The sequence below is a fragment of the Erpetoichthys calabaricus genome, chromosome 14 (genome assembly GCF_900747795.2).
Source record: "Erpetoichthys calabaricus chromosome 14, fErpCal1.3, whole genome shotgun sequence".
Taxonomy (NCBI): Eukaryota; Metazoa; Chordata; class Cladistia; order Polypteriformes; family Polypteridae; genus Erpetoichthys; species Erpetoichthys calabaricus.
In genome coordinates, this window is record NC_041407.2 from 12907232 (window position 1) to 12922429 (window position 15198).

Consider the following 15198-nt stretch of genomic DNA (forward strand, 5'->3'; position numbering starts at 1 on the left):
ACTTTGGACGGTTCCCCAGTCCCCTGTAGGGTACAGTTACCTACCAATGTTTATTCATGCAGGGTCAATTTGGAGTCGTCACCCATTAATCTATTTTCTGAACCATTTTAATCCGGGGTCACAAGTAGCAGGAGCCTGTCTGTCAGCTTTTGTCACATAGCAGTGGCTTCTGCAATGGAAAAGCAACCAGTTTACTGAAAGGCACATTTCTACACAATCCAACACATAATCATGTGGGCACAATTTACATTTATGCATTACCCTAAAGTGCACCTGTGAAACCATATCACCTAGAGAAGACTGCTATGGACACAGGAAAGATTTGCAAACACCGCACAGACAGAAACCAAAGCTTGGAATTGAACTGAAGTCCATGGAGATGCGAGGCAGCTTCACTAACCACTGTACCACCTTGATGATGAAAGCATATAAATCATGCAGGACCAAATGACAGAGTATCAGGAAAGAATTCATTTGGCTGCAACAATAATTCCTTTTTCAGCCTGCAATCCATTCCACCTGATCCCCCTGAAAGATAGGATTAGATGACACAATTTGGATTTATGCAGAGCCGGAGAAAATGGCATAATTAGCCTGATGGATAATAATGAGCGATGAGTGGCTCCAGGCTCTGGTTCCGCCATTCAAGAAGGTAACAAAGGAGGGCTTGCGCCTAATCAGACATGCAGCCAAGTGACAGTCCACAGAGCCAGTGCTCCACAGTTACAGGTGTGTCCTTTCTCTTGCCAGGTGTCAGCATTTCTGCCAATCAGGATGATGAGACAGACCAAGAGACCTTTCAGATGGAGATTGACCCCGAGACGAAGCAGTGCATGTTTCGAACCAACACAGGCAACTACTGGACTCTGGTGTCACATGGGGGGATTCAATCAACTGCCACTGAAATGTGAGACCGCTGCTGGTTGGGCTTCACAGATCTAGATAGATGCAAGTGCTGTATGTATGTTCAGAGTGTGTGTGTGCGTGTTGTCCCATGAGTGCCATGTTGATTGGGGAAAAGGAGGAACACGAGCATTTAAAGACCACCAGGCCGAGATTATAAAGCTACTTGATGCCTATCAGCTTACATATGGTCCGGTTACTTGCCTCCAATCTCCCTGATGTTTATCTAAGTGCAGCTATCTCCTTAGATCGCACTAGGATGAGTTTAGCCCATGACAGTCCTGTAGGTGGGGTGGACCAGAATGTCACAAAGGTTTATGTAGGACTCATATTTCTAGAGGTCTTTCTTTGGTACAAAGTAAACTGCATGGCTCACAGGGTCTGAAATAATTTTTCCATGATGCATGTTAAAGAGCCTGTCCATGTGAGCGCGCTTTTAGTTAGAGGCTGACAGCCACTTAATGAGATCAAGTGATGTGACAGAGTCAGCTCTTGGGGTCGCTGTTCTCTGATAAGGCTGTTGTGACTTGCTGGGTGTGTCACTTTAGTGTGTGGGCCAAATTTTGAAAAAATACCCTCCCCCCCATTGAGGGGCATGGACCTCCAAAAGCCATTTTGCAGTCTAGCTCAGTTCCTATTGTCACGTGACTCCTAATAAATCTGACTGGGCTGCTGAGTGTGTGTGCAGACAAAACACTGTAAAAAGTGGCAAATGTTGTTTAATGCTTTGTCGTAATGGAAAGACCCAAAAATAAAACACACTCCTGGAAAAACCTCCAAAGTGGCCTTTCTTGTCTGACTTATGGGGTTGCATGTAGGAAAAGGCAACATAGATAGTGGTGGTCTTTCTTCCGACCTCTCTGGCACGGCATGCAGACAAGGCACAATAAAAGCACATTCGTGCAACTTAAATGAAGTGGCTGCTCATTCTTCTGTGCTAATGTATGTGAGAGGCTGCTATAAAAAGTGTTGGTGTTTCTTTTGGCCTTTACGGTACTGGATACAGGACAGACATCATAAAAAAAAACATCTGATATGTTGGGTTTTGTGGTAATACTTGGTGATAAGTGCTCCAGTAATAGCGTATCATTTTCAGTTGCCAGTTGGCTCCTCAAAAGGATGCTTGGCTACTGATTTTAGCAGGGGCTTTGGGGCATCTGTAGAACAATAGCCAGCCCATTTTTAAAATGCTTTTCCCCAACTTCTTCAGGACCTTGGGACATCCCCAGGTTAAGAGTTCTTTGTAGTTTTTGTAGCTTTTTCAACGAATGTTCCTGTCTTTATATTCTCATACAGAACTGCCAATACTCTGTTTAAGATTGAGTGGCGCGAGCGTAGAGTGGCACTCAAAGCCAGCAATGGGAAGTATGTTTGCACCAAGAAGAATGGACAACTAGCTGCAGTCTGCGATGGAGTAGGTGAGCAAGCCATTTAGCCTTCAAGGCTGTTCTGAGTTCTACAAAAGCATATACACGTGTGTGTGTGTGTGTTTGAGAGTCGCAGTAGTGGCCATACACCCATCTTGAACTTTTTCAGATTCCATGCAGTCTTTATGTATTTTTACCATTGGTCAGTACAACAAGCTTAATTCTACAAATCCTTCAAAATACAGAGAATGCCTGACCCTTCCATTTTTTACTTGTTGTGACTACTAAACAGGATCTGGACATCTGGGACAATAATTAATAAAATATCTTTACTATAAGTCCCTCACATTTCGAGAGCCTATAATTATCACCCTGTGACATTAACTTTGAATGGCCGGACTTGTGTTGGCCAAGATATTGTCCTTCATGTAGCAAGCTGTCTGCTGATGGACACTCTACTCTCCCCTCTGTGGTGGTCATGTGATCAGGGAGGTACGTGTAGTTAAACTGGACAACTCCTCCGTTAACCTTCTGAAAGCTTCTGCTTTGCCTTACCTGTCTCCAGGTGATGAACCTCTCATATGCGAGGTGAGATACAAAAATAACCAGATTGGTAAAAAAAAAAAAAAATTTATATTTATTGATGAATTATAGCATTCTAAACATTGTCACCTTCTATATACTCCCCCTCCCGATCTCTACACCACTCCATACGTATCTTCCATTGATTGAAACAGTGCTGGAAGTCTTCTTGCTTGAGGCTCTTCAACAGGCTTGCTATTTCTGTCTTCACTTCATCCATTGAAGAAAAATGTCTTCCCTTCAGGTCACTTTTGACAAGTGAAAATCACAGAGAGCTAAATCGGGCGATTAGGGAGGATGATCGAGGACAGGAAAGTTTTTGTCAGTCAAGAACTGCTTTACGGAAAAAGCATTGTGCGCAGGAGCGTTGGCTTGCTGTTCGATTTTTTCACCCAACATTATCACGGCAACTCGTATAGCGACTGTTGTGCAAATACTGACTGGGCTATTCACAGGATATACCTAGCCGGTCGGCGGTTAGAGAGGGCGTGTAGGAGGGGATATAGTTCTATGATTCACGTCCAGCCGACCTCCAGATGATTTTCCAGGAAAGCCCCAAGCGCAGTCCAGTTATTTTTGTGTCTCACCTCATATATTTGCTCATGCTGAATTTGAATTAATGGAATTCTAACTTACAGTTGATTTCCCTGAACCCTTATTGTTTATCTCGTTAGTCAGATGAAGGGTTCTTTTAAACTATACTATACTGATATTTTGCCTATGATCGGTCTCTATAAACACTAACTAATGAACTTTAAACTTCCTTGAGTCCCTTTAATGGACATATCACTCATAGCTAGCCTCCCAGAAGTGCACTTTTTCGATCTATCGCCCTTTTCGACTCTTTTCAAAGTCTCATGCATGCCTAGTCTCCTTGCATTTCAAGTGCTGTACATCCTAATCATGGCTGGTCTTTTCTGAACACCAATTCATGAGTCCCTTACTTAACATCTAATCTCACTGAACTTTTCGGTAACAGATGGTCACTTTTAACTTCATTTACTGGACATCTCATTCATGTCTGGTCTTTTTGAACATCAAGTAAGGAACTCTGTGCCGTGTTGGCGCCCTGCCCGGGATTGGTTCCCTGCCTTGTGCCCTGTGTTGGCTGGGATTGGCTCCAGCAGACCCCCGTGACCCTGTGTTCGGATTCAGCGGATTGGAAACTGGATGGATGGAAGTAAGGAACTTTTCATACATGCTTTGTCTAGCTGAACTTCAATTAAATGAATTCTCACTCACTGGTGGTACCCTCCAAACCGCTGTTATTGTACTTCACACTCGTGATCAGTGTATATGAACTCCAATTATGGGACATCACTCTCATGGCTGGTCTCCATGGACTCCTACTTATGCAATGGACTTCTGATTGGGTCTTACTTGTTTTGCACAGTACTAGTGGTTCCATTACTGTAGCTTTACTGTCATTCATTCCCTCTTTCTGGCCAGGCATTATCTCTAAATTATTTGAGCTCATTTTACCAAGATTGCTTTTTCTAAAATAATCTTGTTCACAAAATAAGTCTCGCAGGAGCCTACAGATTTCATCTCCACTTAACAGCATGCGTTTCCAGCAGATTTCTCTCTAGATCGTCTTCTACACCCTCTGCTTGTTGTTATTTTTATGTTACAACTCCGTCATGCACTAAAAACCCTTCTTTGAAGACCGTTATATAATGGCCTGTGCTCTCTTTGGTCTCTTATAGGTGAGGATGAAGAATTTCTGCTAAAACTTATTAACCGACCTATTTTAATACTGCGTGGGGAGAACGGCTTTGTTTGTTACCACAAGAGCTCCAATACGCTGAATGGCAGCCGATCGGTCTATGACATCTTCCAGCTTATGTTCAGCAATGGTGCCTATCAAATTAAAGGTAAAGCCATTCTGTAATTTTGTTTGCTTACATACATTTGGAATGTTTATTTCTTAGTCGTGTAAAAATATTTTTAATGCTAGACTCCACGTTCACAGATGTTTTATACTGCCGATGTGAATTTTGTTTTTGCACTGGAGCACAACCAGGGGCATCTTAACGCGTGGGCACACTGGACAGTTGCCCAGGGGCCCCACAAGCATAGGGGCCCTATGCTAATCTATGTATGTTGTGACCTGTTGATTACCGTATATACTCACGCATAAGTCAGGTCTTGAAACCCAAAAAAATCGATCATAAAATCAGACTCTGATTTATATGCCCATTTCAAAAATTTTTTACATCTTCTTGCTTCCTCAAATCTCACACCAGTTTCTCAGTCCTACAAGAAGACAACCTATGTTAATGTTGGGTGGGTTTCATGTGATACGATTAGTCACAGTGGAAAATGCAGAAAGGGGACTGGACATTTATGTGAATGAGTAATAATAAAAAAGTGAGCACATTACAATTAAAGCTAAATCTGCAATTCTGATATTGAAATACTGACTGACTTTGTCCACATTACTACCTAGGGAGATAAGTTACATCATCCAGATTAATATTTATTACCGTATATTCTCACGTACAAGTTGGGTTTTGAAACCCGAAAAATCAATCATAAAATCAGACCCCGACTTGTACGCCCGTTCAAAAATGTGACACTTAAATTTTTTTTTTACATCTTCTTTCCTCCTCTAATCTCACAGTTTCTCGGATGCATCAAATTTTGTTGCAGCAGCACAGTTACCAATTTCTTTTGCTACTTCAACAATGTTTAATATAAAACCAGCTTCATATTCTGATCAAACGCTCCATCGTAGATAAGGGATGCACTTATGATAAAGGTGTATGAGGGTGTCGGATATAAAAAACACAAAACAGTGCAAGCGTCGCTTCGGAATAGTTTGGGTATTACCATGTGGTCACGTAGGTAGAATACATAGAAAAAAAAAAGGCTGTGTGCTCCGTGGTTACTCACTCAGGTGGGCGTCAGCATATCATAATCTCTTGGATCAATAGAGCGAGTCTTCTGCATTCGACTTATACGATCGACATTATAAAATACCAGAAATTATACAGTAAAATCAAGTCCCGACTTATCTGCGAGTATATACGGTAATCTTTGCTGCACAGTATGTTTTTTTAATGTTTAAACACTGATTTTGTGGGAAGTACCAATACAATAAATGTATGTTTAATTTTATCGACTATTTACCTTGTAATTCCTGTGAGTGGTTGTGTAGGTAGGGGCCCAGTGCACTGCTTTGCCCGGGGGCCTATAATGCAGTTATGTATGACACCATTAAAATCACTCTGAAGCCTTGTTCCTACTGACTTTGATGAAGGGTTACACACTAACGAAAGAAACGGATGGTTCGGCTCAGTGCAGATAGTTTTCTGTCTTTAGCTATACCTAGACAGCAGCACTCAATTGCTCACTCTTTCCTTTTAGGTTCGGGGGGCAAGTTCTGGTATGTCAACAGCAGTGAGCTGGTCTGCTCAGATGGGGACATGCCTGAGGATTTCTTCTTTGAGTTTTTAGAGCATGGACGAGTGGGCATCAAAGCAAAAAACAGCAAGTACCTCCGTGGTGACCAAGGGGGAATGCTAAAGGCTGATGCTGAGACTGTGGACGGCTCGACACTCTGGGAGTACTGACCCTCACTGGATGTTTATAGAGCTATACAAACAAAATAGATGATTATAACAGTAAGAAGCAACAAAAGAAAAATGACCAAGTAAGTAAAATGCCTAAAAAAGACAAAGGACTGCAACCAAGCCGAAAGTATTGAATCACTAGTCTGCTGTGTCCGGATTACGAGATGGCAAGAAGGAGCTAGTGCCAATCGGGATAACTTACATGGGGCAATGAGCTCAGTCCTGACCGTGGATTCAGCACTTGCACTGCGTTTCCTGTGGAACACACAAAAAGAAAAAAACAACACAATGTTTTTTTAGGCTCTTTGAAGTGGAAAACTCAAAAGTCATCCATGGCAGAAAGTGAATTCAATGCACATTTAAGCTGTACAATCACAGAGGGAGTGGTTGCTATTTACCTATTTATCTCTTTCACATTTATTCGTAATATTCAGTAAAGCAGCAGACCATCTTCATAGTATAACATGCTGGTACCTGCAGGGCTCTGCTGCTAAATACCGGCTAAAGGGTTGTAGGCAGAACAGTATTCGCATTCCCATTCTTCTTTCACCTGCTCCCATTAGGGGCTGCCACAGCGGATAATCTTTTTCCATACCATCTAATGTTCGCATTACCTTTAATGGTCTCAAAAAACATGATTCTTTAGATAAGGCCTGATTACTACTGCGGCAGGTTACAAATTGACTCATGAGGTAAAAAGTCCCCTTCTCCCACTTTTGGCTGCTCCCGTTAGGGGTCACCACAGCGGATCATCTTCTTCCATATCTTCCTGTCCTCATCACCATGCTCTGTCACACCCCTCACCTGCATGTCCTCTCTCACCACATCCATAAACCTCCTCTTAGGCCTTCCTCTTTATGGTGGGGAAAGTTTTTTGTCATAACCCAAACAGTTATTTTGTTGTAGGACACCGGTCTCTGCTCACAATACAACATACCAACAAAAGTCTGATCTTTTATATAAAGTATTTCAGCACCTGTGCAATACAGGTATAGAATTTAATTCTTTAATTTTTATTTTTTCCTACAGTTGAAGCAGAAGTACATGGCAGTCACAGGAGGGGACTGAATTGGCAAATTATTTCAATACAGTCCCCTCCTAGAATATATAAGGTATTTTTTTTAGCATTCGTTTCATGTCCATTGCAGCTCATCTTCACCATCAAAGATGCTGTATAAAACTGCGCGTGATGATTTTTCTCTGTTAAGAGTTTAGTACATGATTTTAACAGATGAATTCCCATTCCAGAGACAATGTAAATACATGTCTTCTCTGTCCCCTTTACAAATGTGTACCTGTGGAGGTGTTAAAGAAGAACAATTCAAATGAAGAAGGCACCCGGTGGTGCAGAAGCAAAGTAGTTTGTTTTCATTTGTTTAACTAGAGACTTCGCCATTAAGTGGTAGAGTAGCTCCTTTTTTAAAAGCACCACTGAAGCCTAAAAAAATAAGGTGAACTCAGCTGTTCAGTAGAGCAAATTTCAATGCTGTACGCTAAAGTAGTGTTTAGTCACAGGGCCATGATATAGGGCTGCCTGAGCTAAGACTTTCAAGTAAGGCCACTTATTAAAAACTAGATTAATCCTAAAATATAATATTTTTTGAAAAGACCAGTGCATAGATTAGCAATACTTACAGATTTGGCTAACCCCAGGGCCAGGCAGAAGGTAGCCACACATCTCTAAGTCCTCATTCCAGTGGAAGCTCTCTGCTAAATGAGCGTTCTATGGCAGTGTGGCTTTCTGTAAGACTGGTGTATCCCCACTTATCCCCTTAATCTAGCTAGACGTAGTTGCGATTTACAATTACTGCACAATGATACAACATTATAATCTATGAAATCCTTATACATAGATAGAGTGCATAGTGCTGGAAGTGCTCAGGGGCATATGGCTGAAGACAAAACCTCAGCGAGTTTGAAACTGGGCTGTTTGTTGGCGACTTTGGGAAGGAGCGTCAAAAATGGCAACACACAGCTTGACTGATACTTGAGGATCGCCGTCAGTGTAGATGACGGCACAGGACTTCAAAAATAAAATCTTCAGAAAAGAGAATGATGATATCCGACATCTGAAATGCTTTCATTAGCAGGAGAAGCGACGCTCCACGTTAACTAACTGCAGATGCAAGTCTAGGAGGAGAAACTGAAACTAGACACAAAATGCGGTGCAAGGAATACCTGACAACGTCAACTCAAAGTGAATTCTGTGGTGCTGGAAGCGGAATTATGAATTTCACTGTACCAGTGAACACAGTACAACAAACTTGAATGGAATTGAGATACGCTCAGAAGAGGCATCACATTATCTGCATCAAAAGATGAACAGTGGGCTCCAACAATGAAGGGTTCTGGTAGTTTCTATTTGGGATGCATTCCTTTAGTCTGCTTACCAATTCTGACTGATCATTTTCCTCCCACAAAGCAGAACTTCTATCCAGCAACCAATAGGTGAGATCCATCTTACCCAGGATGGCAGTGCCACACAGAGATTGGGGACAAACTTATTCACATGCCATGGCTCTCTCAGAGCTTGACACATCTAATGAGAGGTCTCAGAGTTGAAACAGTGGGTGACCCTCACTGTGAATGAATAAAACCACAAAGGCTGGATTTCAGGCACTAGTAGATCCCATTCTGGCCGAGTGCTGCCATGTGGCCCAAGATTCTACTAAAAGCTTTCTTACTGGTGTCTCCAGTTTTTTGACATGTACGCTCTATTTGACAAAAATGACGTGGCAGGGCTGATATAAGTCATGTGTATCTCTCTAAAGGTTACTATGGAGTACCATAGCAGTGGTTGCTTTTGCCTACTAGAATTGTTATGTCTTCCAAGTGCTTTTACTTTTCATTCTCTGGGAAAAAAAAAGACAGAACATGGGAAGTAATTGTAACTTTTGTTTTGTGAAAGGACCATTTTCAGGAAACACAAAGCTAGAGGGTAGAGTGGCATGAAGAATGCAAAATCAACCAAACATGCTACAACTGGGCTTTTCAAATTGGCCTCCATTGGGTTCTGAACTGTGTGGATAAGGGTGCTTAGGAGTACGTGCCAGTGGTTAGGCTTCTTAGCTTGGTGGATACTCATTTGTTTATGAATGCCTGGCCCACGGTCAACGAGATTTTGTTCTTTTTCAAGCCCTAATGCTCCAAAATTCCATTAAAGTCAGCTTTAGCTGGGGCACAGCCTTGCTCATCTTTCTAGAATTTATTTCTCTTTTTCTTCACCTTTCTTAGCTTAAATCTCAGTCATTTAGTTTGCCATCCTCAAAGCACTTGGTCAACCACCAATTGGTGCCAGTATTCAAGGTAAGCTTGCATGCAGAATTAAAGAATGAAGATATGAATGTTGAGTCAATCTAGTAGGAGGGTGGAATTATGAACTGAAATCTCAGCTTCTAAAACATACATACCCTGATGCTCATCAGTGATATACATGTAATAACACAAGTGTGAATCTAAATGTATCCGACGCCTAAATTGCTTTTGCCATTTACAGGGTTTGGTGGAGTGCTAGAGACTGTCTCAAAGCAAGAACTGGTACTGGATGGGTATGCAAATCCACCACATAATTCTATATGCTCATGCCTAGGTCGTTTCACCTAATATGTCAGGCTTTGAGATGTAATCAAAGTACCTTGAAAAACCCACTCAGACAAGGGGAGAATGTGCATTTAGTCTAACCTAAAGGAAGCTGGGGTGCTCAGAAAAATCTGTACAAACATGAGGGACAATATTAATACCACACAGATAAACATGGAAATTCAGCCAGGTCCTGAGAGCTGTGAGTCAGCAGTGCTGACCACTTTGTCACCAGACCACCCTTTGAAAGGCTCCAAATCTTTTTTGTTCCCCCCTGCAAAGATTTGCAGTTTACTAAAAATGGGTGAGGTGGAGACATGGGCCTTCCTGTGCTTGACATGACTTACAGATTGTGGTACTGTAATAAAACCATCTTATCTTAATGTCTTCTCTTGTCATCATTTATCATATATTTGTTTGGAGTCTTTTCTATATTCAAGGTGACTTTAATTCAAATAAAAAGTGTAAGCAGATAGATAGATTTTAGATTTAGCGTAGTAGGCAGGATAGATAGATAGATAGATAGATAGATAGATAGATAGATAGATAGATAGATAGATAGATAGATAGATAGATATTTTAATTTTAGCATAGTAGGCAGGATACAATAGACAGATTCTTCTGATTTTTGTACATTTTTGATTTTCTGGTTCACAGACTTTTCCTCGGCTTATGATTTAGTCTTTGGAACTTATATATATATATATATTTTTGTGTTGGTACTAGCCTAGCGAAACACACATTTATTAAAATGGGCACACTGGTACAATAGTAAATCTGTCTGTTTCAATTGCGTGTATATATATATATATGTATATATATCTCATAGATATTGCTTTGTTACAACTATGGTTTTTATTTAATGTTAGCATTTAACCTTTTTCCTTTTTTTTGGTATTCTTGTTTTTGTGTACATTCTACAGTGACCAAATCCAAGTAAAAACATCCAATAACTGAATGCCAAATACAGGCAAACTTTCCAGCAAACCAAGTAAATTGAAATAAGCGCAGTACTCACAGCACAAAACTCTGCTTCACCAAAGCACATTCAGATGAACTGCATGGAACTCGCTTTGCCAGCCTGCCTTTATAGATTGGGGGCACATCCTTAATGGTGAGGTAACGGCAGCCCAGCCTCTTTTTTTTTTTTTTTTGGCGGGGGTGCACGTACAAAACACAAGAACATCAGAGAACAGGATTACCCACATTGAAACTAATTAATGAACTAATAAAACTGACAGGGAATATACATAATTAGACTGATAATCAAAACAAATAGCAATATTAACAAAATAATAGAAATAGAATAATCAAAAATGAACAGGTTTATGATACATCCAGTGATGCACTTGGGCACATCATCAGCGATGTTAGCTGGGGGTCATTGGGTGTTTCAAACATCATTCTCACTCTCATAGGTGACCCAGCCAGGAGTGACCAGCTGCCAGCTTGTGCCCAAGTAGCCTGTGTCTACGCCTCACTCGTCTTGACCCACAGCCACCTTGAGGCCTACTCTGTTTTCTCTGTAGTGGTCCTGATGGTTTTCTCTTTCTGCACACTGTGATGCAATAAGATGTAAATGACAAAGCAGTCAGAAGTTCACCATCTAGCTTGTTTCAATTTACATCTCTGTGTGTTCATCATGCACTGTTTGATTTAATAAAACAATTAATAGAAAATGGGACAGACTGAAAATGATCAGTTTTAGGTTTCAAATCATTTCGATGATATCCTTGAAAAGGAAAAAATCTACAATATAAAAACCTTACATTGCAGACTAACAAACCATAAAATAAAATAAAGTCCGAGATTGGAAAGGATTGTTTTATAATTAAGCAACTGGGTTGGAATGAAAACCTGTGGCCACTGCGGTTCTCCAGGACCGACACTGCCCACCCCTGGTCATAACCACTTTCTTTGTGGATTCTGATAGAAACCACCCTTGGGCCAGACACACTGCTTTTAAGATATTTTGTGGGAGAAGAAGCTGCATCCTCACGCCCACCTTCCCTTCCTTTAGAAGTCCTACTCTTGCTTCTTTTCGAGATCAATCATGTTGTTAGGTGAAGGCACTTTGGCACTGGAGATTGTTTTTGCGATTGTCCTCATAACCTGATTGTGGGACCAATGATAGAAACCTTCCCTCAGTCCTTGATGGCAACAGCGGAGTAAGTGCTCTAAAGTTCCTCCTCTGTGGCATAAGACACATGCTGGTGAATCAACCTCTCCCCAGCCAAAGAGGTTAGGTGGACTTGGGAGCACATCATACGCTGACTGGACAAGTTATCAGTTGCAGAAAGACCGAATATGCCACAACTCAGACCAAGAGATCTTTCTGTTTAGTCATCTTCTAAGCGTTGGCCCACTTAGGTACAGGGTCCACTTTTTTGGATTTTGGAATGCCACTTTACAGGATCGCATGCATCTTCTGGATGATTTTCATTTCCGCATTGAGTGTGCCTTGCTAGCATTGTTTTGGTCTTCCATGGGGACGCTTGCCGTTGATTTCAAGATGGCAGGTGATGCTGACAATTATCCTTTGTGCATCAGCCAGCACTGGAGGCATCTTTCCCACATTTTCTTATTGATAGGCATGATGTGCATCTTCTGCCTGATCACGTTGTTGCACATGTGGTCGAGCTGGGAGATGCCCAGTGACCATACATATCTCCATCTTAGCAGGTTTGATTAGTGCAACTGGATGAGTGATTGTTCAGTAAATCTTCGACCTGAGCCGAATCGTCATTTTCTTGTGGCACAAGATTCTTGTGATCTCTTTCCACCAAAGCCAGGTCACATTGACTCTCGCTCGCACTTTGTCATTGCCATCACTCAGTAAAGGCAGTCTGCAGTACCATGACAGAGTTGTCTTTGTCAGGTCCTCACCATTTACTTGGATGGAGCCAGTTTTGGGGTGGTCTTCTAGATATTAGGTCTTCTCAATGTTTAAGCATAGGCCAAGTTGGTTGAGATGACCACTGGAGAGGACTGCAGGCTTGGACTCAACATTGCAGCTTTTCTCTCTCTGTGAGCTTGATGTCATCAATATTGAGCAGGATCCACAGAATGTCGTGTTGCATATCTCGTGTCCGTGACCGGGAGCAGTAGCGAGAGTGCCAAGCCTTGGTGCACTCCTACGTTCGCAGAAAAACCATCAAGAGTTTCTGTCTGGGTATCTCATGCACATGCTGGGATTCACGTACAACATTTGGACCCAGTTGACTACTCGAGTAGCTCAGGCACTCCATGGTTGTGCTGCGCCTACCTCATGAGTGGATGAGACACACGGTCAAACACCTCCTCCAGGCCGAGGACAGCTATATGTAATGGCTTTCTCTTCTCTAACAGCATACGAGCAGTGAAAACCATTTCTGTGGCTTTGGAGCCTTTTACAAACGCAAATCAGTTGTTGCGTAGCTAAGACATTGGTCAAGAGTCCATTTGAAGGTCTTCATTGTATGCCTTTGAGCTACATTTTTTGTATGAAAATGTGCTATATACATAAATAGAACAAATGCCAGTGCCGGTGTGGTTCCACATTTACCCGACGAGGTAAGAAGGCGGTATCGTGGCAGCAGAGCCGGCACTAAGCTAAAAAAGAAGCGGCTTGCGAGAAAGTGGCGTTTCAAGCCTTCGGTGCCTTCTGTGATTCTGGGGAATGTAAACTCAATCTCAAATAAGATCGACGAACTGGCTGCGCTGGTGAAAAATGTAAGGACCTACAGAGAATGCAGTTTGTTGTGTTTTTGCGAAACCTGGCTAAATAACACCATCCCAGATGCCAACGTGGAGCTACCTGGGTTTAGCACAGTTAGAGCGGACAGAGATGCAAGTACCTGTGGGAAGCACAAAGGAGGAGGACTCGCTCTCTATGTTAATACACGGTGGTGTCACTCTGGACATGTTAACGTCAAAATCTCCACTTGCTGCAGGGATATCGAACTGTTGGCCGTAAGTTTATGTCCCTACTATTTGCCCAGAGAGTTTGGACATGTCATTGTTGTTATTGTATACATTCCTCCTCGGGCAGACGAGGAGTCAGCGAGTGACATCATCCATTCTGCTGTTGCTAAGTTACAAACGCAGCACCCTGAGGCGCTTGTGCTAATCGCTGGAGACTTTAACCATGTGACGCTGGACAAAACATTACCTGCATTCTCCCAGTATGTGGACTGTAACACCCGGGGAAATAAGACTATTGATTTACTTTATGCAAACGTTAAAGACGCATACAGCGCCACCCCGCTGCCTGCGCTTGGGAAAGCAGATCATAACCTGGTTCTGCTTCAGCCTCACTATAAACCAAAAGTTAGAGTCCTACCTGTAACCACACGATCATTCAGGAAGTGGACTCCGGAGGCTGAGAATACTCTGAGAGAACTTTTTGGAACTACAGACTGGGATATCCTGCAGGGATCTCATAATGAGAACATTGAGGAAGTTGTTGACTGCACTACTGACTACATCAACTTCTGTATGGACATTGTAGTTCCAGTAAGAACAGTACGCTGCTATGCTAACAACAAGCCATGGATTACAAGTGACATCAAGGGCCTTTTGAATCAGAAGAAAAGGGCTTTTAAAGACGGTGATCAGCATGAGCTCAAGCGCGTGCAGAAGGAACTCCGAGTCCAACTCAGGGCGGCGAAGGAGCAGTACAGGAGAAAGCTGGAGCAGAAGTTGCAGAATAACAGCATGAAGGAAGTGTGGGATGGGATGAAGATCATCACTGGCTGCAGCTCGAAGCGGGGTGCCACCATTGAGAGAGACGTGAAGAGAGCAAACCAAATGAACAACTTTTTTAACAGGTTTGACCACCCTAACCCACTCTCACTCTCACCTCGGAGTACTGCACCCTCCACACATCCTTCTGCTGATACCAGCATAGGAAAGACATCCCCACCCATAATTACAACAGCGCAAGTGAGCAGAGAGCTGAGGAGACTTCGTGCCAGCAAAGCAGCGGGTCCAGATGGAGTATCGCCACGACTGCTGAAGGTCTGTGCATCGGAGCTGGGGGGTCCTCTACAGCGCATCTTCAACCTGAGCCTGGAACAGGGGAGAGTCCCGAGGCTTTGGAAAACATCTTGTATCACCCCAGTCCCAAAGGTATCACGTCCTAGTGAGCTGAATGACTTTCGGCCTGTTGCTCTGACATCACATGTGATGAAGACCATGGAGAGGCTGCTGCT

At 42.5% G+C, this 15198-nt stretch overlaps 1 protein-coding gene across 1 annotated transcript in view; it reads left to right on the forward strand.

Moving 5' to 3' along the window:
• fscn2b (fascin actin-bundling protein 2b, retinal) overlaps positions 1-6596 on the forward strand; it is a 32613-nt gene extending 26017 nt beyond the window's left edge. The window contains exons 2-5 of the mRNA XM_028819937.2: positions 751-907; positions 2200-2321; positions 4559-4726; positions 6222-6596. Coding sequence (XP_028675770.1) covers positions 751-907; positions 2200-2321; positions 4559-4726; positions 6222-6427 — 653 coding nt within the window. The 3' untranslated portion in view covers positions 6428-6596. The remainder of the gene's footprint in view (positions 1-750; positions 908-2199; positions 2322-4558; positions 4727-6221) is intronic.
• Positions 6597-15198: the final 8602 nt, after the last annotated feature.